We start from the raw sequence: 24,216 nt of genomic DNA on the forward strand, positions 1-24,216 counted from the left end.
TGGTGAAGGACAGGGAAGTCTGGTGTTCTGCAGTCCATGGGTTGCAAAGAGTTGGACATGACTTAGTGACTGAACAACAACCCATTATTTATTTATATTAGTGGAGAGATAGTTATATGTTTTTTTTTTTTTCCCTGTTAAACAGCACTGGGATAACCATCTTTTCCAATGAATGTTGTGTACTTATCTGGTTATTTTCTTAAAAGAATCACTAAAAGTGAAATTGCCAATGAAAGGATATGGATACTTCAGTGACATATATATTGCAAAATTTCTCTGTAGAAGGATTGAAGGAATTACACTCAATAAAATTACTTTTTTTATATGATTGTCAATAGTAGTATGTTTTCTAGAGTCTATGCTACTGTGATTGGTAAGCAGATTTTTTCTTTGCTTTTATTTTTATCATTTGTTTACTAATCAGGTGGATTCTTTTTTTTCATATACTTTTTGCCATTTGATTTGATTATTTATAGTATTTACTCATTTGGGGATATTGACTTAAGATCTTTTAATAAATCTTCCTGTTAGTTTCATGTTTCCTTTTTACTTATATTTGCTATGCTGCTGCTGCTGCTAAGTTACTTCAGTCGTGTCCAACTCTGTGTGACCCCATAGACGGCAGCCCACCAGGCTCCCCTGTCCCTGGGATTCTCCAGGCAAGAACACTGGAGTGGGTTGCCATTTCCCTCTCCAATGCAAGAAAGTGAAAAGTGAAAGTGAAGTTGCTCGGTCGTGTCTGACTCTTTGCGACCCCATGAACCACAGCACTCCAGGCCTCCCTGTCCATCACCAACTCCCGGAGTTCACTCAAACTCATGTCTGTTGAGTCAGTGATGCCATCCAACCATCTCATCCTCTGTCATCCCCTTCTCCTCTTGCCCTCAATGTTTCCCAGCATCAGGGTCTTTTCAGATGAGTCAGCTCTCTGCAGCAGGTGGCCAGAATATTGGAGTTTCAGCTTCAACATCAGTCCGTCCAATGAACACTCAGGACTGATCTCCTTTAAGATGGACTGGTTGGATCTCCTTGTAGTCCAAGGGACTCTCAAGAGTCTTCTCCAACACCACAGTTCAAAAGCATCAATTCTTCAGCACTCAGCTTTTTTTATAGTCCCATCTCTCACATCCATACATGACTGCTGGAAAAACCATACCCTTGACTAGATGGACCTTTGTTAACAAAGTTTTGTCTCTGCTTTCATACAAAGCATACAAAGTTTTGTCTCTTTGGTCATAACTTTCCTTCCAAGGAGAAAGCGTCTTTTAATTTCATGGCTGCAGTCACCATCTGCAGTGATTTTGGACAGTATGAAAAGGCAAAAAGATGTGACACTGAAAGATGAACTCCCCAAGTCAGTAGATGCCCAATATGCTACTGGGAAAGAGTGGAGAAATAGCTCCAGAAGGAATAAAGAGACTGAACCAAAGCAGAAACAACGCCCAGCTGTCAGTGTGTCTTGTGGTGAAAGTAAAATCTGGTGCTTTAAAGAACAATATTGCATTGGAATATTAGATCCATGAGTCAAGGTAAATTGGAAGTGGTCAAACAGGAGATGGAAGGAGTGAACATCGACATTTTAGGAATCAGTGAACTAAAATGGTCTGGAATGGGTGAATTTAATTCAGATGACCTTTATATATGCTACTGAGGGCAAATCTCTTAGAAGAAAGGGAGTAGCCCTCATAGTCCACAAAAGAGTCCAAAATGCAGTACTTGGTTGTAGTCTCAAAAACAACAGAATGATCTCTGTTCGTTTCCAAGGCAAACCATTCAGTGTCATAGTAATCCTAGTCTATGCCCCCAATCACTAATGCCAAAGAAGCTGAAGTTGAGCGGTTCTATGAAGACCTACAAGACCTTCTAGAACTAACACCCAAAAAAGATGTCCTTTTCATCATAGGTGACTGGAATGCAAGGAAGTCAAGAGATACCTGGCATAACAGGCAGGTTTGGCCTTAGAGTACAAAATGAAGCAAGGCAAAGGCTAACAGAGTTTTGCCAAGAGAACACACTGGTCATAGCAAACACCCTCTTCCAACAACGCAAGAGATGGCAGACATCTGGTGGACATCATCAGATGGTCAGTACCAAAATCAGAGTGATTATATTCTTGGAGCAGAAGATAGAGTCAGCAAAAACTGACTGGTTCAGATCATGAACTCCTTGTAGCAAAATTCAGACTTCAAGTGAGGAAAGTAGGGAAATCCACTAGGCCATGGGTATATGACCTAAATCAAATCCCTTATGAGTATACAGTGGGAGTAACAAATAGACTCAATGGAATAGATCTGATAGAGTGCCTGAAGAACTATGGACAGAGATTTGTAACATAGTACAGGTGGCAGATTCCCCATCTATTTCCCATGAAGTGATGGGACCAGATGCCATAATCTTCGTTTTCTGAATGTTGAGCTTTAAACCAACTTTTTCACTCTCCTCTTTCACTTTCATCAAGAGGCTTTTAGTTTCTCTTCACTTTCTGCCATAAGGATGGTGTCATCTGCATATCTGAGGTTATTGATATTTCTACCGGCAATCTTGATTCCAGCTTGTGCTTCTTCCAGCCCAGTGTTTCTCATGGTGTACTCTGCATATAAGTTAAATAAGCAGGGTGACAATATACAGCTTTGATGTACTCCTTTTCCTATTTGGAACCAGTCTGTTGTTCCATGTCCAGTTCTAACTGTTGCTTCCTGACCTGCATATAGGTTTCTCAAGAGGCAGGTCATTCTGAAGGAGATCAGCCCTGGGATTTCTCTGGAAGGAATGATGCTAAAGCTGAAACTCCTGTACTTTGGCCACCTCATGCCTCATTCCATGACTCATTGAAAAAGAGTCTGGTGCTGGGAGGGATTGGAAGCAGTAGGAGAAGGGGACGACAGAGGATGAGATGGCTGGATGGCATCACCAACTCAATGGACGTGAGTCTGAGTGAACTCCTGGAGTTGGTGGTGGACAGGGAGGCCTGCCGTGCTGTGATTCATGGGGTTGCAAAGAGTTGGACACGACTGAGCAACTGAACTGAACTGAACTGACGGGTGACAGTGATCAAAACCATCCCCAAGAAAAAGAAAATGCAAAAAGGCAAAATGGTTGTCTGAGGGGGCCTTACAAATAGCTGAGAAAAGAAGAGAAATGACAGGCAAAGGATAAAAGGAAAGATATACCCCATCTGAATCAGAGTCCCAAAGAATAGCGAGGAGAGATAAGAAAATCTTTCTAACTGAACAATGCAAAGAAACAGAGGAAAACAATAGAATGGGAAAGACTAGAGATCTCTTCAAGAAAATTAGAGATACCACGTTTTTCCAGTAGTCGTGTATGGATGTGAGAGTTGGACTATAAAGAAAGCTGAGCACCGAAGAATTGATGCTTTTGAACTGTGGTGTTGGAGAAGACTCTTGAGAGTCCCTTGGACTGCAAGGAGATCCAACCAGTCCATTCTAAAGGAGATCAGTCCTGAGTGTTCATTGGATGGACTGATGTTGAAGCTGAAACTCCAATACTTTGGCCACCTGCTGCAGGGAGCTGACTCATTTGAAAAGACCCTGATGCTGGGAATGATTGAGAGCAGGAGGAGAAGGGGATGACAGAGGATGAGATGGTTGGATGGCATCACTGACACAATGGACATGGGTTTGGGTGGACTCCAGGAGTTGGTGATGGACAGGGAGGCCTGGCGTGCAGTGGTTCATGGGGTTGCAAAGAGTCAGACACTACTGAGCGACTGAACTGAAGTGAATTGAAGGGAACATTTCATAAAGAGGTGGGCACAATAAAGGATAGAAATGGTGCAGACCTAACAGAAGCAGAAGATAGAAAGAGGTGACAGGAATACACAGAAGTATACAAAAAAGATCTTAATGATACAGATAACCACAATGGTGTGATCACTCTCCTAAACTCAGACATCTTGGAATGCGAAGTCAAGTGGGCCTTTGGAAAGATTGCTACAAACAAAGATGGTGGAGGTGATAGAATTCCAGCTGAGCTATTTCAGATCCTAAAAGATGATGTTCTGAAAGTGCTGCACTCAATATGCCAGCAAATATGGAAATGCTCAATAGTAGCCACAGGACTGGAAACAGTCAGTTTTCATTCTAGTACCAAAGAAGGGCAATGCCAAAGAGTGTTAAAACTACTACACAATTGGACTTATTTCACATGCTAACAAAGTAATGCTCAAAATTCTCCAAGCGAGGCTTCAAGAGTATATGAGCCAAGAACTCCCATATATTCAACCTGGATTTAGAAAAGGCAGAGGAACCAAAGATCAAATTTCTGACGTTCATTGGATCCTAGGAAAGCAAGAGAATCCTAGTAAAACATCTACTTCATTGACTACGCTAAAGCCTTTTCACAGGAAACTGTGGAAAGTTGTTCAAGATGTGGGACTGCCAGACCACCTTAACTGTCTCCTGGGATACCTGTATGCAGGTCAAGAACCAACAGTTAGAACTGGACATGGAACAGTAGACTGATTCAAAATTGGGAAAGGAGTACTTTATGTCTGTGTATTGTCACCTTGCTTATTTAACTTAATATGCAGAGTACATCATGAGAAATTCTGGGTTGGATAAAGCATAAGCTGGAATTAAGAGAAATATCAATAACCTCAAGATATTCAGATATCATATCACGTATCACATCACCCTGATGGCTGAAAGTAAAGAGGAATTAAAGAGACTCTTGAAGATGAGAGAGGAGAGTGCAAATACTGGCTTAAAACTCAAATGTTCCAAAAACTAAGATCATGGCATTGGGTCCCATCACTTCATGGCAAATAGATGGGGAAACAGTGGAAACAGTGAGGACAGACTTTATTTCTTGGTCTCCGAAGTCACTGCAGATGGTGACTCCAGCCATGAAATTAAAAGATGCTTGCTCCTTGGAAGAAAAGTTATGACCAACCTAGACAGTGTCTTAAAAAGTGGAGATATTGCTTTGCCTACAAAGGTCTGGATGGATAGTCAAAACCATGGTTTTTTCAGTAGTCACGTATGAATGTGAGAATTGGACCATGAAGAAGGCTGATCATGGAAGAATTGATGCTTTTGAACTGTGGTGTTGGAGAAGACCCTTGATAGTCCCTTGGACTGTGAGGAGATGAAGCTAGTCAATCCTAAAGGAAATCAACCCAGAATATTCATTGGAAGGACTGATGCTGAAGCTGAAGCTGTAATACTTTGGCTACCTGATGCGGAGGACAGGCTCATTAGAAAAAACCTTGGTGGTGGGAAATATTGAAGGCAGCAGGAGAAGGGCACGATAGAGGACGAGATAGTTGGATGGCATTACCGACTCAGTGGACATGAGTTTGAGCAAGGTCCAGGGGATGGTGAAGTACAGGGATGCCTGGCATGCTGCAGTTCTGGGGTCACAAAGAATCAGACATGACTGAGCGACTGAATAACAATACTGAATTATTTCATCCTAAAATACTGGTTATTCATCAGTTCAAATTTTCATTTATTCTTTTCAGTGTATTTCTCCATTTGTTGTTACATATATATCCTTATCCTCAGTATATTTTTTATGTTCAACATAAGTATATGTTGAATCTTTCTTTCTTTATGTTTTCTGACTTGACTGGTATTAGTCTGCCCATTTTTTTAAAAAACTCTTGTCATTACATCTATAGCTCTTTTAAACTGGCTTATCTGGGAAAATCAGTTCAGTTCACTTCAGTCACTCAGTCGTGTCTCTTTGCGGAAAATAGTTACATGGAAATGTTGATTACTTTTCTCTGCTCAGTATTACGATATTTAAACTTTCTTGTATTCTTGAAATAGAATTTCAGGATTTTGATATAGACACCTTTCTTCTGTGTTTAAGTGCATTTAAGATGAAGATTGTCATGTTTAAAAAGTATCTTTGCATTCATGGTTTATTGAAAGGTGCTTTTTTGTTAATTTGCTTTTAAATTAGGAGTGAGTATCTAATTTTTATGAAATAACTGTTTTGATATCCTTTGAGATAAAATTTTTTTTTTCTTTTATTAATGAGTTGAATTGTTTGAACATATTTTCTATCTTCGGGCCATTCTTGGATTCTTTAACTCCTATTTGATCATGGCATTTACTTTAATATACTACTGAATTAAATTTGTTAATATTTTATTTTGCATTTATATCTTTATATATATTATCTTTATTTTTCTTTTTATCTTTTAAGGGCTATTATAAGTTTATTTTTGAAACTTTGAAGTTTTATATAATTTCTTAATTCTCTGGAACAGTTAAGAATCAAAGAGTTAGGCATTTTGACATAATGGTTTAAAAACATTTGCTGTGTAGTTAAATAGTCTTGAATTTCAATATCAAGTTTGTTACTCTTGCTGTGTGATCTTAAGCTTCATTTTATTTTTTATTTTAAAGACGATTATTAGTATTATTCTCATAGAATTGTTGTAAGCACTAATAATAATTTAAATGCTTTTCATCTGCCAGCTACTTACATTACAGTATACATTATACTTCATGTATAATTAAATTTAATTAATAGCCACAGTTATACTATTATTTTTATTTAGTAAATGAGGAAACTGAGGCAGAGTTTAAAGAACCAAGATTATGAAATTCATGAATAAATCTGAATCTAGACATTCTATGTAGACCCCATTTAAATGATTCAAAAGTGTAGTACAATAAGCATTGGATAAATTGTGTCAGCTACTGTTTTTGTTATTACCATATTTTATTGAATTTTAGAAGCCACTAATTATAAAGATATTGTTAATTTATGTATAACCAAGAAAGAAAAAAGTTGCCTATGAGGTAATGCTTAAATTGGGAAAATATCTGCCTTTACTGCCATCATTTTCATTCTGTTCACGTTGTCATTAAATTTAAGAAACATGTTAAGCCTAGATTTTTAAAAAAAATTGATAAAATATAATGGATTATCTCTGCCTCATCTAAGATAATGACTTTCCATCTCAACTCTCAGATTTTATGGAAAGATTTAAAAATGTTAATTACAGTTTACTACAAGTTTAAAAAATATGCATGTTATCCTTGACAGTTGTATTCTTCACAACTATAAGAACAATTATTTAGGCTTAACCATTACATTCGCCATTTAGTTTATGGCCTGAATTCCTTTTTTCAAAGATACCTGCCCTAACTCATTTACGGTTTGGCTTAATGATAAATTCTAAGGGAGTAATTTTTCCCTTAGAATTAGTAAGTAATGTACTTTCTGATATGTTGCATTTCAGAAAATGCCTTTTTTCTGTACATGTCAAGGAAAGATAATTTGACTGAATTGAATTTTTGTTTAGAATTATTTTTCAAAATTTCATCTTTACTTCATTATCTTCTAGCACTTAGTGAAAAGTTGTTAACAGTCTTAACTTCCTTTCCTTTGTTGGCAGAATGTTGTTTACTTGTTCACATTCAGTCCTTCCTCTGATCTGATCTTTGTGAAAAATTTATTTTCTGCACGAATTTTAAGACTCAGGAATTAGGATTTTTTTTATGTATGAGTTTCTGTATGCTTCACTTTCTTCCTTCCCCAAAGGCTGTTGGATGAGACCTTTGGATCTAGAAAATTAGCTGGGGAAATTTTTTTGTTAATGCTTCTACCATCTTTGGTTTTTCCTTCTGAAAGTATATGCATGTTCTGTAGAATTAATTGTCCATGTGTCTTTTTGCTATAACTTATATTTGTTTACCATCTTTTCCCAAGTATAGCAAATTCCTAGGCTAGTGTTGAATTTGCAGATTTGGATTCAACACTTTCTGTTGTTCCGTTCACTACCTGTCTATCTTAGAACATAGTTTTCTTTGTCTTTCTTGCTCTTGAACTGCTCTTCTTTTCATAAGAGTCTGTTTTGTTTTAGCCATGCAGTAACATCTTGAATCTCACTGATAGTAGGAAATATCTTTTAAAATATTATGTCTTAACTGATTTCTGAATTCTGTTTTATTTTAATGCTGGGCATTTGGTCTAAATGGCTTTTTTTGAGCTCCCAGAATTTTTTTATTATTTGGTAATTTTTCTTTGATTATTCATATTTTTAAAAATATTCATTTTATAGCAGTGTGTTTCCTTGCTCTGGCTGCCGCAACACAGTTCCACAGAGTGGGTGATTTAAACAACAGCAATTTATTTTCCTAAAGTTCAGGAGAATTGAAGTTCAAGATCAAGATGTTAGAGGGTTTGGTTTCTTCTGAGGCCTTTCTTCTTCTTTCATAAGTATCTGCCTTCTAGCTCTGTCCTCACATGGTATTTTCTCTGTGTGTGCATATTCTCTGTGTGTGTGCTTATCTCTTTGTGTGTCCACATTCTTCTCATTACAAGGATAACAATCATACTGGATTAAGGCATAACCCAGTGACCTCATTTTAACTTACTTTAGTTCAGTTCAGTCACTCAGTCGTGTCCCCATGAATTGCAGCATGCCAGGCCTTGCTGTCCATCATCAATTCCAATCACCTCTTTAAAGGTCCTTTCTACAAATGTCACATTCTGAGGTTCTATGGGTTAGGGGTTTGACATATGACTTTGGAAGGGGTACATATTTCAGCCTATGTCATTTAGGATGATTATATAGGTCTTTCATTCCCCTTTTTAAGTTTTTTCTTTCATTGTACTACATGACAGTGTATCATGACACAGTGGCATGTGGAGTATAAGTCATTGAGCCATTTTTAATTTTAAATATCTTGTTGAATTTTTCCTCCTTCCTAGTCAATGGAAGAATTTCAGTTGAAATTAAAAGAAGCTGAAAAAGCTGCATTTACGAAAGAAGATGGTAGACGAGAACGGTGGAAGAAACCAGCATACTCAGATAAAGCACACAGTAGTCAAGAAAGTGGAAAATCAGACTTGGTAAAATATAATAAAAGTTCAAGAGGTGGATATAATACAACGGATATTGCAAACAGTATCACTAAAGATAAGTTTAGTGGTGATGAAAAAGATGGTAGATCTGTGTTTTCAGAAACATATAGAAGAGAACCCAGTCCAAGGAAAAATCAAGAATTTTCTTCTCATGTAAATTTAAGAGCTAAATTCTTAAGACCCTCTGATGATGAAGAAGTGTCATTTCATAGCAAGGACAGTAATTTTGAACCATCTAGTTCATCTTCAGCAGTAGTCCCTCAAGATTCTGTGCATCGTGGCTTTCGAAAACCCACAGAGAGCAGTGAAGAAAGTTTATCATGCCGGAGTCGATTTGGGAGGGGAGACAGGAAACATTCAAATCAAAAACCACTAGAAACCAGTCACAGTATTGACCATGGATACGTTTCAGAAAACGTGAGAGAAAAATCACAGGAGGAAGGCTTGAGAGAGGACTCTGTGACAAAAGAACATCTACAGGATACAAAATCTTCACTTGCCAGGTATTCTATCATTTGTTTCCTAAACCAATGAATGAATACTAAGGTCCAGAGGATTCAAGATACTGAACTGTACTTTTTAGAGCATTAGTTACTGATTAGGTATGTTATGATTTTTTTCCTTAAATTTGATGTAAGAGATAAGATATGCACCTTGTAACAGTTCAGTAGTTTCATTTTATATATTGTATTTCATTTCAGTTTATTTAACAAAAAGCTGAAAGATGAATTCAGTAGTGAATATTTTCTTAAAACTTGCTTTTTTGCAATCTATATAGCTAAATGACCTTAATAGTTCTTATAAATGGATACGCTACATAAAATATTTTGGTAGATTTTGTTCAGTTCAGTTCAGTCGCTCAGTCATGTTCAACTCTTTGCAACCCCATGGACTGCAGCATGCCAGGCTTCCCTGTCCATCACCAACTCCTGGAGTTTACTCAAACTCATGTCCTTTGAGTTGGTGATGCCATCCAACCATCTCATCCTTTGTCGTCCCCTTCTCCTCCCCCCTTCAACTTTTCCCAGCATCAGAGTCTTTTCAAATGAGTCAGTTCTTCACATCAGGTGGCCAAAGTATTAGAGCTTCAGCATCAGTACTTCCAGTGAATATTCAGAACTGATTTCCTTGAGGATTGACTGGTTTGATCTCCTTGCTGCCCAGGGACTCTCAATAGTCTTCTCTAACACCACAGTTCAAAAGCATCAATTTTTCAGAGCTCAGCTTTCTTTATAGTCCAGCTCTCACATCCATATATGTCTACTGGAAAAAGCATAGCTTTGACTAGGCGGACCTTTGTTGGCAAAGTAATGTCTCTGCTTTTTAATATGTTGTCTAGGTTGGTCAGATTTTGTTAGTACTGCCATATTACTTTCAAATGAAATTCATACATATTTAAACACACAATCATAACTGTCAATATCACATGCCTACTGGAGGTCTGGGAGACTGAAGGAAAATATGCTGCCATAGCCCGAATATGAAGTGAAAAAGATACGTGAAAGATCTTGCAGAGGGAAGCATGAATTTTGGTGGTGGTTTTGCAGAGAAGGAAATCCACTTTGATAGTTGACAGGATTTATAGCTAATGTTAGAGTTTTGAAAGCAAAATATAGTTAAGATAGTGATTGTACATATAATGATTAGAAAAATCAGTAGCACTAACTGCTTTTGTTATTCTTGTCCCTGTAGCACTTGTGTATAGGGCTGAGTTATTCAGTCAGGAAACCCAGGTTCAGTGGGTCATTCCTAGGAAACTTGATTTAGCCATAGGGTTGACACTGTTTGAAATAGCCATAAGTAGAAAATGTGTATCCAAAGGATAATAACTAACCTGTACTTGAATGATTGTTAAAATATGTTTTAAAGTACCAGCAAATGAATGGGACGCTAAAGGAAAAGATTTTAGGAAGTAATAGAATTCATTGGTGGCAGTAGTAGGTATAAGCTTTGTGGTTTGGGGTCCTGAGTCTGGTAAATCACTTTTGTTAGTTACTTCATCTGAAGCTGTGGATTATAAAGCCTGGTGTGTAGCTTTCAGTAGAAAGGAGGAAGGGAAGCTGGCAAAATCCAGACTGAGTGATGGGAGGCCCAGTCAGATGGGCTCTGGTTTAGATCAGGGCTTTGTTCCTAGGAAATGAAAGGAGAAATTCAGTTATACTGACTGGATAAACATGGCAGGGTTTAGAGAATGTCTGAGGCTGTCCACATATATAATTGTCCAGGTTTCATTCCAGGTGCTCTGGAAGGTAGACTATCTCCAGTCCCAGTTGCTAGAAACATGTAGAAGTGGGATGAAGCTCTGTATTTCCTGATATCATTAGGATTGGCTTAACAGTTGGGTAATCTGTAGGTATTTACTTCTGTGACTGCTGCTAAGAAGAACATGTAAGCAGTCTCATATTGTTAGTACTCCTTTTGGTTCTGTAATTGCTTCATGTTGGTATTGTATTGTAAGCTTCTGATAGAAACACTGTAATATGGGCACTCACTAAAAGCTTGTGGTCTGAAGACAGTATTCTTTGTTAGCTGTGTTAATTTTGATGTTACAGATATTTTGAAGCTTTCTATTAATTTCATAGTTGACTAGAGAGGGAAATTATCCACATATATGTGAAACAAAAAAAAGAATTCCTGAGCATGTAGAATGGTATAAAGTAAGAAAACAAGAATATGACCTTGAAGAATGCCTGTTTTCAGGGACTGGAAGGATTCAGTGAAGGATTATTAGAAGTTGTTAATTTGTCTGAACATTATCCTGGGTGTATGTTGAATTTTTGGTAAAATGCCAGAATTCTAGGGAGCTTTAAAACCTGTGAATTTTAGAACTACCAAAAAAAAAAAAAAATCATAGAACTGATTTTAGAACTAGAAGAAATCATAGACTGTCCCAGGTATTTTCCAGATGCAGAAACTGAGGCAACTGAACTTGTGCCTTGCACAATGTTATATAACTAGGGTTGCCAGAGTTAACAAATAAAAATGTTTGGACACGCTTAAACTAAAAAAGTTTTTTAACCTGAAATTAAAATTTTACTGGGCATCTTGTGTTTTATCTGGCAACTATATGTAACACTTGTCCATTTTTGGGGTCTGTGACCTTCATATAAGAGATAATATATAATTACAGTCATCTCTTGTTATCACCAGGAGGTTGGTTCCAGGACGCTAACAGATACCCGAATCTAGGGATGCTCAAGTACTTTATATAAAGAGGCATAGTATTTTTACATACAACCTACATATGTTCTCCCATATACATTAAATCATCTATAGATTTCTTTTAGTACCCAGTACAATGTAAATAGTTGTAAATACAGTGTAAATGCTGTGTAAATAGTTGCCAACTCTATGCAGATTAGGTTTTGGTTTTTTAAACTTTCTGAAATGTTTTTCCTAAGTATTTTCAATTCACGGTTGATTGAATGTAAACCCCATGGATAGGAAAGGGCTGACTGCCATTTTGCATAAGGGACTTCAGCATCTGGAGATGTTGGGTCTTTAGAGGGCCCTGGGATACACCAGCAGATGCCTGTACTGATCTGAATCTTGTTTCTTTCCAATCAGAGTATCTTAAAGATCTTTCCTTACCAGCCCATATGTATGTGCTTTTTTTTTTTTTTCATTTTAAAGTCTCTTTAATATTCTGTTGTAAACCTTAGAGATAGGCTAATATTTCTCATCGGTTTTGTTTTGTTGGGCTTGGGTAGTTTCTAGTGTGTTGCTCTAAATAATACTGCAGTGAATAATTTTATACATTTATTTTTGCATACAGTTAAATATAGCTGTAAAATAAATTCCAAGGAGTGGAATTGTATTTATATATTTCATTGTACTAACCAATTTACACTCTTACCAGTCATATGTGAGAATGACTTTTCTCTTCCTTGCTTGTAGTATTATTGAGGTTTTTAATCTTTGCCATAGGTACATTTAAGGAATAGAAACTTTCTTCAATTTGCATGTACGTATGAGTGAAGTTTGGCCTATGTTTATAAATGTTATTTTAATTTTATTTTATTTTGTCATATATTTTGCCTGCTTTTTGAGGGTGTTTTATAAGCATTTTTATAGTTGTCATGTGATATATTTATTTTTTTCTCCTTTTTAGATTTCCTCTTTTCTCTTCATCAATTCTTTTTTTTAAAATTTATTTAATTTATTTATTTGACTTTGCCAGGTCTTAGTTGTAGCATTTGGGATATAGTTCCCTGACCAGGGATTGAACCCCAGCCTCCTGCAGTGGGAGTACAGAGTCAGCCCCTGGACCACCAGGGAAGTCCCTTCATTCATTCTTATGGTGATCAATTTATCATTCTTTTCCTTTGTTAATTTTAGGCCCTGAAGTAGCTGGAAAACATCCTCTAACAGTGGTCCATGTGATTAGTAATTTTAAGATTTTCATTCTTAGAAATAAAATGTGCTTGTATATAATTCCGTTTTATTGGAAAATATATTAGCTAATATATTTTCAAAAGTTTGAAACCTAGAGTAGTGCATAGTATGAGCAAAACTAATGTGATGTCCTTAATTTAGATTTTATCTATGTTAATATTAGGCTCTAACTCATTTTATATAATAGAAAATATTACATAAGGTTAAAAAGGTTAAAAACCTTGGCAGAATTTTCTGTGATAGCCTAGGACAAGAGGATACCAAGTTCTGAAGTGTTGAGTATTAGTCATGAGGTCCTTGAAATGAAGTGAAGTCGCTTAGTCGTGTCCGACTCTTTGCGACCCCATGAACTGTAGCCTTCCAGGATCCTCCGTCCATGGGATTTTCCAGGCAAGAGTACTGAGATCCTTAGGGGAGAAAATTTGAGAATAGGTAGTAAGAAAAGAATTAAAGGGATGGGATCTATGAACACTGTCAGCAGGCAGAGAATAATTGCAGTATACTCAAGGTTTCTGAAATGTGATTGGATTGGAGCTTTTAAAATTACATTTTCCTCAAAAGTTTGAGCCAGAGTTTGTTGTGGGTGTGTCTGTGTATGGATGTGTGTTGTAAAAAGAGTACATTTAAGTGGGGAAATAGAATTTGCTTTTCAGAAAATAATTTTGAAGAGGGCTTTTGAAATATAGCAGTAATCCTGAAAAATGAGAAATGCTTGTACTTTTTTCTTTTTATAGGATAGTTGTAGATGCCATAGTGATGTTTTTTTCAGAGCATATGCTCGCCATTATAAATGCTTAGAGTCTTCCATGGTAAATGGAAGAGTCTGTCCCTGCTGTTTGTTGCAGAGTAGTGTCTTTACTGTGTTATTAACGATCATGTATTCTTCAGTCATTGATGCCCAACAGCTTTCATTGTAATGTCTTTATTTGATACCTGTTATTGTTCTATTGTGTGTTTAATTATCTGTTAATATTGAAAATGCCAGAGATACTCAGAATTCGTGTGTATTGTCATATTTATCCTGATCTACATTTCAATACTAATAAACAATTCTGTTAGAAATTATACCCCCTCCACTACCCCATCAAAACAACAAAAAAAGGAATGTTTGGAGTACAAATTTTATAACCATGAAAGGTGCCTCTTTTAAAGGTCTCTGAGATTTCAGTTATCTTCTTGAAACTTGTGAGTTTTGGTTGGAGTCTGCATACCTTCTTGGATGCTGTCTCTTGATTGATTCTTTGTATACTGAGAAGTGAAGAGAAAATGAAAGTTTCTCAGAAACAGAGAAGAGTCTGATAAAAATGACAAAGATGTGCCTTTGTGTAGGCAATAATAGAAATCTTTGGCAACTTAGTCAAGAATATTATCATTGTAAAAGAGGATTTATAAGCCAGATTTCATGGATTAAATTATGACTGTGGGTTATGATGTAATAGAGGTAGAAGTATATGTGGGAGACATGGGTTTAACAAAGTGCCTCCCTCACTCCCATATTTTTTAAGGTGCAGATACTTGGATATGTTTATATATTAGTGGAAAAGACAGTATCAGGTTTGAAAGGAGCTAAAAATATAGAATGATGACAGATGGGATAATTCAGCAGGAATTCAAAGTTAGTGTATATGTATATGTGATACAGTGTGCTCATGCAGGTAGGATTATCCTGAGTGCAAATGTTCGAGAAGAGGAAAATGTGGCTGTGGATGTGGGTGATGGGAGACCACTGTAGGAACTGCTTTTGGGGGAGGGAGTGTAGTAGTTGTCCGTCCCTGGCTTGCCCTCAGGGCATGTGGAATCTTCCTGGACCAGGGATCAAACCTGTGTCCCCTGCATTGGCTGTTGATTTCCTAACCACTGAAGCACCAGAGAAGTCTCCAGTTTTTCTTGTAAAGTCTAGTCCCTTTGATATGTGTTTTGCTACTTCTTTTGATTTCCATGCCTTCAGTTTTAGTCTGTATGTGTCTCTGGGTCTGAAGTGGGTCTCCTGAAGACAGGATATATACAGTTCTGGTTTTTCTATCCATCCAGCCAGTCTGTGTCCAGCAAATGGAATCTTCCATTGTTGTACACAAGCTCCAGACTATGCAGGTTCAGTAGTTGCAGTGCATTGGCCCATAGCACGTGGGATCTTAGTTTCCTGAGCAGGGATTGAATCCACATCCCCTGCATTGCAAGGTGTATTCTCAACCACTGGACCACCAGGGAAGTCCCAGCAGCATACATCTTTAGCTTATCTACCTTCAAGTGATATGCCACTCCTGTAAGAACTTTATAGTAGTTTATTTACATTTCTCCCCATCCTGTCCTTTCTGTTAGTGTTTTCATACAGTTTACTTATACTTGTTATAAACTCTTGTTATTATTTTTCTTTAGTTATCTTAAAGAGACTTAAGTAATAAGAAACAAGTACATATTTACTCTTGTAGTCATCATTTCTGTTGCTCTTCCTTCCTTTGAGTTGATCCATATTTCAGGCTAGTATAATTTTTCTTCTGTCTGAAGGCTTTTCTTTAACATTCTTTCAGCTTTTTATGTCTTCATTTCACCTTTTTTTTTCACATTTTAAAAATTTATTTTAATTGGCACATAATTACAATATTGTGGGTTTTGCCATACATCAGTATGAGTCAGCCATAGGTATACATGTGTCCCCTCCTCCTGAACCCCCTGCCCACCTCCCTCCCCACCCGATCCCTCCAGGTTGTCCCAGAGCACCAGCTTTGGGTGCCCTGCTTCATACATCAAACTCACACTGGTTGTCTCTTTTACATATGGTAATGTATATGTTTCAGTGCTGTTCTCTCAAATCATCCCACCATCTCCTTCTCCCACGGAGTCCAAAAGTCTGTTCTTTATGTCTGTGTCTCATTTGCTGTCCTGTACATAGTATCATTGGTACCATCTTTCTAGATTCCATATACATGCATTAATATGTGATATTTGTCTTTCTCTTTCTGACTTGCTTCACTCTAAACAGGCTCTAGGTTCATCCACCTCATTAGAGTTAACTCAAATGCATTCCTTTTTATAGCTGAGTAGTATTCCATTGTGTATATGGACCACTACTTCCTTATCCGTTCATCTGCCGATGGACATCTAGGTTGCTTCCATGTCCTAACTGTTGTAAATAGTGCTACAGTGAACATTAGGGTACATGAATCTGTTTTAATTCTGATTTCCTTGGAGTATATGCGCAAGAGTGAGATTGCTGGGTTGTATGGAATTTTATTTCTAGTATTTTAAGGAATCTCCATACTCTTCTCCATGGTGGTTGTATAAGTTTGCATCAACAGTGTAACAGGGTTCCCTTTTTGCCACAGCCTCTCCAGTATTTATTGTTTGTAGAATTTTTGATGATGACCATTCTGACCCATGTGAGATGATGCCTCATTGTGATTTTGATTTGCATTTCTCTAATAATGAGTGATGTTGAGCATCTTTTCTTGTGTTTATTAGCCATCTGTATGTCTTCTCTGGAGAAATGTCTGTTTAGGTCTTTTGCCCACCTTTTGATTAAATTGTTCATTTTTCTTGTATTGAAACAGTTCTTCATGAACTGTTTGTATATTTTGGAGATTAATCCTTTGTCAGTTGTTTTGTTTGCTATTGTTTTCTCCCATTCTGAGGGCTGTCTTTTCACCTTGTTTGTAGTTTCCTTAGTTGTGCAAATGCTTTTAAGTTTAATTAGATCTCATTTGCTTATTTTCGTTTTTATTTCCAATACCCTGAAGTGAAAAAGATATTTGATATAGAATTCTAGGTTGACAATTTGAAGTACTTTAAAGATATTGCTACTCTCTTCTTGCTTATGTTGTTTCTGATGAGAAATCTGCTCTTCCTTTTATTCTCTGTGCATAAATGTCTTTTTCCCCCCTCCTATGGCTGCTATAAATTGTTCTCTTTGTCATTAGTTTTGAACAATTTGATTATGGTGTGCCTTGATGTGGTTTTCTTGTTTTGTTTTTGTACTAGGAATTCTGTAAGCTCGATTTTTAGTTTTCACTAACTTTAGTAAACTTTGACCTTTGTTTCTTCTGTCTCCCATTTATTTCAGGGACTCCAGTAATATGAATAGTAGGCTATTTATGGTTGTTCGATACATCTCCATTGTTCTTTTCTGTTCTGAAATTCTTTTTCTCTGTGTGCTTCATTTTATATAGAAGTTAGGCACTGGAAACTAGTGTTTCAATTTAATTTTTTTCTTTTGAAGTCTAATCTCTGTTAATCCTATTCAGTGTAGTTTTTATTTTGACCATTGTAATTTTCACTTGTAGAATTTAAATTCTAATCTATTTTATGTCTTAGTTGTCTCTTACTTTTCAACCATGTGGAATAAATTTATATTAACTTTCAATGCCCTTGTCTTCTGTTTGTTAAATCTGTGTCAGTGCTTTGATTGATAGCTTTTTCTCCTAATTAAGGGTTTTACTTTTTTTCTAGTTTGCATGTCTGACATTCTTTAATTAGATACTGCTGCTGCTGCTAAGTCGCTTCAGTTGTGTCCAACTCTAGGCAGCCCCATAGACTCCCCCGTCCCTGGCATTCTCCAGGCAAGAACGCTGGAGTAGGTTGCCATTCCCTTATCCAGTGTATGAAAGTGAAAGTGAAGTCTGTCAGTCGTGTCCGACTCTTAGCGACCCCATGGACTGCAGCCTACCAGGCTCCTCCATCCATGCGATTTTCCAGGCAAGAGTACTGGAGTGGGGAATTAGATACTAGATATTGAGACTTCTGTTTTGTTCCATGGTAGATATTTTTGCATTCATGTAAATGTTCTTGAGTTTTGTTTTGGGAGACAGTTAACTGAATTGGAATCTGGTCCTTTTGATTCCTGTTGATACATGGCAGAAGCCAACACAATATTGTAAAGCAGTTATCCTCCAATTAAAAATAAATTTAAATTAAAAAAGGAGTTTTACTTTTTCAGTTTTAGATATATTTGTATTCCTGAAAGTATTCTTGAATTTTGTTTTAGGACAAGGTTAAATTAATTTAAAACTGGTCCTTTGGACTCTTGCCCTTAATATTTGTTGGGTGGGCCCAGAGCAGCATTTAGTCTAGAGTTTATTTCCCATTCATGAAAAAGGACCTTAATACTCTACCCACTGCTTTCATAATTATGAATTTTTCTAGTCTGCCTATTGGGACTTATTCCTATTACCAGGAATGCTGAATCCTGTTGCTCTAATTCTTTGAGATGTTATTTTCACAACTACAGGTACTTTCTGGTTATTACTCAAGGGGAACTCTCTACACTTTTCTAGAATTCTTTCACTGTGCAGCTCTCCCCTCTTAAGCTGCCTTGTACTCTTAACTGTTTCTCTTTCATTAAGGAGTCCTTCATGCTCTGCGTAGGCTCACCCTCCTTGTATTGTAGTCTCAAATCTTTCTTGTGGCGGTAAGGCAAAGTTTCTTAGGAGAGCCAGGATATGCCAGGAATCTGACCTGGGCTGGAAATTTATCTCCTTCTTTGAGGCTTGCACACTATAGGTTTGATACATCATCTTAGCTGTAAATTAGGTTTATGTTGTCTAATTGTGAGTTGTCTTTGCAAAAGAGCATGTGGTCACTTTTTATTCTTCAAATGTAGATAAATGTAATTTTCTGATTATAGTTTCTTGTGTTATCAGTAAGTTACCCATTTAATAAAGAATTCCTCTAGATATGTAGAATTATGACCTGATTATAGTGTCAATTTTTGTTTCTTTTTTTAGAATGAGTATGGGAATATTCGGAGATGGCAATGGGAATATTAGGGGCTTCCCTGATAGCTCAATTGGTAAAGAATCTGCCTGCAATGCGGAAGACCTGGGTTCATCCCTGGGTTGGGAAGATCCCCTGGAGAAGGGAAAGGCTACCCATTCCAGTATTCTGGCCTGGAGAATTCTATGGTCTGTATAGTCCATGGGGTCCCAAAGATTTGGACACGACTGAGTGACTTTCACTTCACTTCCCAGGAATATTAAGTTATGATGAATATTACTTTTATTATTTTTCTCACTGCTACTAGGTCTTTGGTCAGGTATTATAACTGCCATAGACCATGATGGCATTGTAACACAGTATCTTTAAGTAGTGATTTTTAGGGAAGCATTGAGGCTTTTAAATTTATTATTTCTGTTTGTGCTGATTGCTTTGTGAAGGTTATTTGAAATAACATTTGAATCTTGGTGTTATTTACAACAGCTTACATGTTGTTAATATGTACTTATATTTCATATGCTCTTTGTTTGTCCTATTCAAACAGAAGTAGTCCAGGGGATGAGTCTATCCACGTCTTGAGTGTTGATGAGAAGAACAAGTTAGGAGCCAAAATTATCAAGGCAGAGATGATGGGCAATATGGTAAGGCTTATATTTTATTCTTTTGGAGACTAATTACTAAATATTTAACTTCTTACAAGTAATTTTGGCAGTTCCTAAGCTATGGGGTTGTAGCATCTTTTGACAATAATGCTGCTTATTCTTTGAAGAGAGTCCTGAGCACTCCTAAGAACAGTATTGTCTACTTCTAAGTAAACTATGTAATTTGTCAAATTTTTGAAATTTATGATTTTAGGGAACTAAATGCTTTAAAATTTTCTTTTTAAGTTGGATATTTGCTTTATTCTTTTATTTATAACTTATTGAACATATTTGAGGGAAATACAGAAATGTCACTGTCTTCCTTTGCTTTTTAGTCATATTTTATTAATAATGTGTTACTTTCTTAAATTCCCTTACTTAGGAACTTTAAAATTGAGCTACTAAAAAGAATGGTTAATTAATTTTTTCAAAATTTTAGGCATCATGTTTGTGCCTGACTGTGTTACATGCTTTGTGTAGCTCACTTAATTCCCATGATAATGTTGTGATTTGAGACTTAACCTGAGAATTGAATAGAAATGAAATTATTTGGTAAGAGTGGCATCTGTCTATTTATTATTGTCACATTCCTTTTATACAAATACATGTTACACTGCACATGGCAGAATGGCAAAGTCTAGACAGCTTTCTGTGTTCTGAAAAAATTGATTCTCTTGTGGTCATATGTATGTACACATCTCAAATCCAAATATAAGTCATCTTAAGTAGTCTTCTGTTTTGGTGCAATATGTGACACTCTGAGGTAGAACAAAAAGTGAACAAACCTGATACTTCTATTTTTATCAGTGTGTATCTCTAATAAAAATCATATCTTGCATATGCTGTGCTCTCTCTCTTTGAATCTGATCCGTAATGACACTGAACTTAAGCTCAACCCAGAAATTAGTAAGCGAGACAGACCACCACCAACAGCAAGAAAATAACATTTGTGTTTTGAAAGCACAAATAAATCGGTTAAAATAGTGAAAGGAAGGTAACCATGTTAGGAGATTAATCTATGTTAAAAGAAGTGTTCTGTGTTCATGGAACCACTGCAGTGGAGAAAACTGTCTTTGCTTGTCATAGTATTCTATTCATTTAATTTATTTCATTGTGATTTACTGTTTTATATGTTAGTATTTTTGATAAATTTTTATAGATTTCTTAGAATAAAAATGAAATGCATTCAGTTTCTATCTAAATTACCTATCAACAGTAAATAAGGTATTATTTTAATACTATGATGGCTTTCTTTTTAGAAATAACTGAAATTCTGAGCATTGGAAGTTTATAGTATCTAAGGAATTATAAAAATTCCCTTCTTAAGGGTATGCATTTCTTTTATCTTCTCTAAACTATATGTCCTTTAATTATTTACTATCAAAATATAAACAATTTCCATAAGTATTTGAGAATTTTGTAACACAGATGAATTCATTAAAAAGTAATGCATTAGACTGTGAGCCTGGTAAGTGAATTTAGGTGTTAGCTGCTTGAATGTTTAGGGCTTCCCAGGTGGCTCAGTGGTAAAGAATCCACCTGCCAATGCAAGAGATGCAGCTTTGTTCCCTGATCCGGGATGATCCCCTGAAGAAGAAAATGGTAACCCGCTCTAGTATTCTTGCCTGGAGAACCCCATGGATAGAGAGCCTGCTGGTCTACAGTCCAGGGGGTCACAAAGTTGGGCATGACTCAGTGACTGAACATCATCATCATCATATGAATTTGAAATATTCTACAAATGAATTAAACTATATATCACACCTGTTTTTCTTATCTTTTCTATTTGAAGGAATTAGCTGAACAACTTAAATCCCAACTTGATAAGGCAAATAAATTCCAAGACACTGTAACACAGATGTCATCAAAAACATCTAGGATAGAGGTAAGTAATAACAGTTTGATTATAGGTAGCCAATTACCTCCTGTAATACTTCTGCTTGGCAGTGGTACTATTTAGTGTTAAATGTGTCTGTATCTCTTATTAATGTGTTTGTATATGTTTATGGTTGTTTGCTTGTTTTTAATATTTATTTTCATATGTATTCTCTTATCTTATACCATTGTGTCCTGATGGACAAAAAAGCCTATGTCTAGGGTCAAGGGGGCTTGGTTTTATTCTAGGCTCTGCCATTTACTGACTGACCTTGCACAAGTCAAACTGGTCATTAACTTCTTTCTGTCCAGAATGAGACACTTGAATTTGGTATCCCTCTCATGTAAAATATTTTGTTCTAGGATTCGTTTGCCTGTCTGTTGGTCAATAAAACAGATTAAAAAAAACATCTGTCTTTGTGGAGTATTATTTGAACAGAAAGAGAGAGATAATAAACTGATAAAGATAATAAACTATATAGCAGTGATAAAGATAATACAGTGATAAAGATAAACTATACGGCATAGTAGAAAGTTACGTATCCTAAGCAGGGTAGAGGGACTCTTGAGTGTCAGTTATGCTGTGTGTTTGTGTGTGTGTGTCTTGGGATGCACAGGCTAATTCTCATTAGAAAAGTGATGACGATGCAAGGCCTGAAATAAGTTAAACAGTGATCTCTGTGTATCTGAGTGAAGAGCACTGTGGACATAAGGAACAGAAGATTGGATGTGTGTCCAGTATTTAGACAAAATAGCAAGGAGACCAGTGTTGCTGGAGTGAAACGAGTGAAGAAGAAGAAAGTGGAAGATCTAGATTAGAGAGTCTGTGGGAGGCCAGATCATATGAAGCTTAGAAGTCAAGGAAGTAGGTTTTTATTCTGGGTGAGAAGTAAAACTGTTTCAGATTTTTGAGCAGAAAATGTCTTTTGACAGAACCATCCTGGCTGTTTTGTTAAGAGTAGATTTAAGGAGAATAGGGCAAACATGGGGTCTAATTAAGCTTTTGCATTAATACACATAAGAAAGAACAGTGAACTTGACTAAGATAGTAGCTGAAGAGATGTTTGAAGTAATTAGATTTTTTATATGCATAAATGTTTTCCATGTATATTTTGAAGGAGAGCTGACTTGATTATTGTGATGGTTTAGATGAGAGAGGAATATGAATTAGTGTTGAGAATCCTTGTATCCGTAGTCATCAAAGATATTTTCTGTTTTGGCAATGTCTTTGTCTGGTTTTGATTATCAGGGTGGTGGTGGCTTTATAGAATGAATTTAGGAGTGTTTCTTCCTCTTCAATCTTTTTGAAGTGTTTGAGAAGGATCACTGTAAGCTCTTATTTGTGTATCTGGCAGAATTTCCCAGTGAAACCATCTGGTCCTGGACTTGTTTTTTGCAGGAAGGATTTTTATTTTTACAGATTTGATTTCAGTTCCAGTGAAATTTATCAGTCTTTTCCAAATTATCTACTACATTTTTGTTCAGTTTTGGTAGGCTGTGTGTTTCTAGAAACTTGTCCAGTTCTTCTAGGTTGTACACTTTGTTGGCATGTAATTGTTTCTGGTATTTTCTTTTGGTACTTTTGTGTTGTGCAATATTTGTTGTTATTTCTCTGGTTTTATTTCTTCTTTTTTTGGGGGGAGGTCCTCTCTTTTCTTAAAGTTCTTGGTCAGAGATTTGTTGATTTTGTTTATTCTTCCAAAGAACCTGCTCTGGGTTTTATTGATATTTTTCTATTAAAAAATCCTTTATTTATTTATTCTCTGACCTTTATTATTTCCTTCCTTATCCTATCTTTAGGTTTTATTTGTTTGTTGTGTAATTCTTTTAGGTGGCAAGTTGTGTTCCTTATTTGTGATTTTTCTGAGAAAGGTTTGTATTGCTGTGAACTTCTCTGTGCTTTGGCTGCATCCCATAGGTTTTCTGTGGTTGTGTTTTCATTGTATTTATCTCAAGATATTTTTTAACTTCCTCTTGATTTCATCATGACCCTTAGTTTTTAAGTAGTATGTTGTTTAGTCTCCATATTATTGTTTTTTTTCTTAGTTTCTCATTTAATATTTGATTTCTGGTTTCATGCAATTGTGGTCAGAAAAGATGCTTGAAATAATTATTATACTCAAATTTCTTGAGGATTGTTTTGTGTCTTAGTTTATAGTAAATTCTAGAGAGTGAATATAGTGAATTCACACTTGAAAAGAATTTGTATTTTTTGTTTGTTTGTTTTTATATAGAGTCCTGAAAACATAAATGGCATTTAAGTGTTCTATTGTATCATTTAGAATCTCTGTTGCCTTACTGATTTTCTGTTTGGAGGCTCTGTCCATTAATAGGAGTTCCATATCAAGTCTCATACTATTTTTGTATTCCCATCATTTTCTCCCTTTATGTCTGTTAGTATATGTTTATTACTTTGAGTGTTCCTATGTTGGTTGCACATATGTTAATGAGTGTAAGGCTTCCCTTGTGGCTCAGCTGGTAAAGAACCTGCCTGCAGTGTAAGAGACTTGGGTTCAAACCCTGGGTTGGGAAGATCCCTTGGAGAAGGGAAAGGCTACCCACTCCAGTATTCTGGCCTGGAGAATTCCATGGACTATAGTCAGTGGGTTGCAAAGAGTGGGACATGACTGAGTGACTTTCACTTTCACTTTATTATTATATAGGATTCTTCTTAATCTCTCTTTTAGTCTATTAAAGTCTATTTTGTTTGAGAAGAGTGTTGGTACCCCGCTTTCTTGCAGTTATATTT

The 24,216-nt window shown here is 36.3% G+C and overlaps 1 protein-coding gene across 2 annotated transcripts in view; it reads left to right on the forward strand.

Annotated features, from left to right (window-relative positions):
- Positions 1-24,216, forward strand: part of CWF19L2 (CWF19 like cell cycle control factor 2) — a 156,959-nt gene that overhangs the window by 57,615 nt on the left and 75,128 nt on the right. For both annotated transcript variants that reach the window (XM_012095379.4, XM_060399260.1), the window contains exons 8-10: positions 8,698-9,353; positions 19,496-19,592; positions 21,385-21,477. In XM_012095379.4, the coding sequence (XP_011950769.2) occupies positions 8,698-9,353; positions 19,496-19,592; positions 21,385-21,477 (846 nt within the window). The remainder of the gene's footprint in view (positions 1-8,697; positions 9,354-19,495; positions 19,593-21,384; positions 21,478-24,216) is intronic.

Source organism: Ovis aries, chromosome 15 (genome assembly GCF_016772045.2).
Source record: "Ovis aries strain OAR_USU_Benz2616 breed Rambouillet chromosome 15, ARS-UI_Ramb_v3.0, whole genome shotgun sequence".
NCBI lineage: Eukaryota > Metazoa > Chordata > Mammalia > Artiodactyla > Bovidae > Ovis > Ovis aries.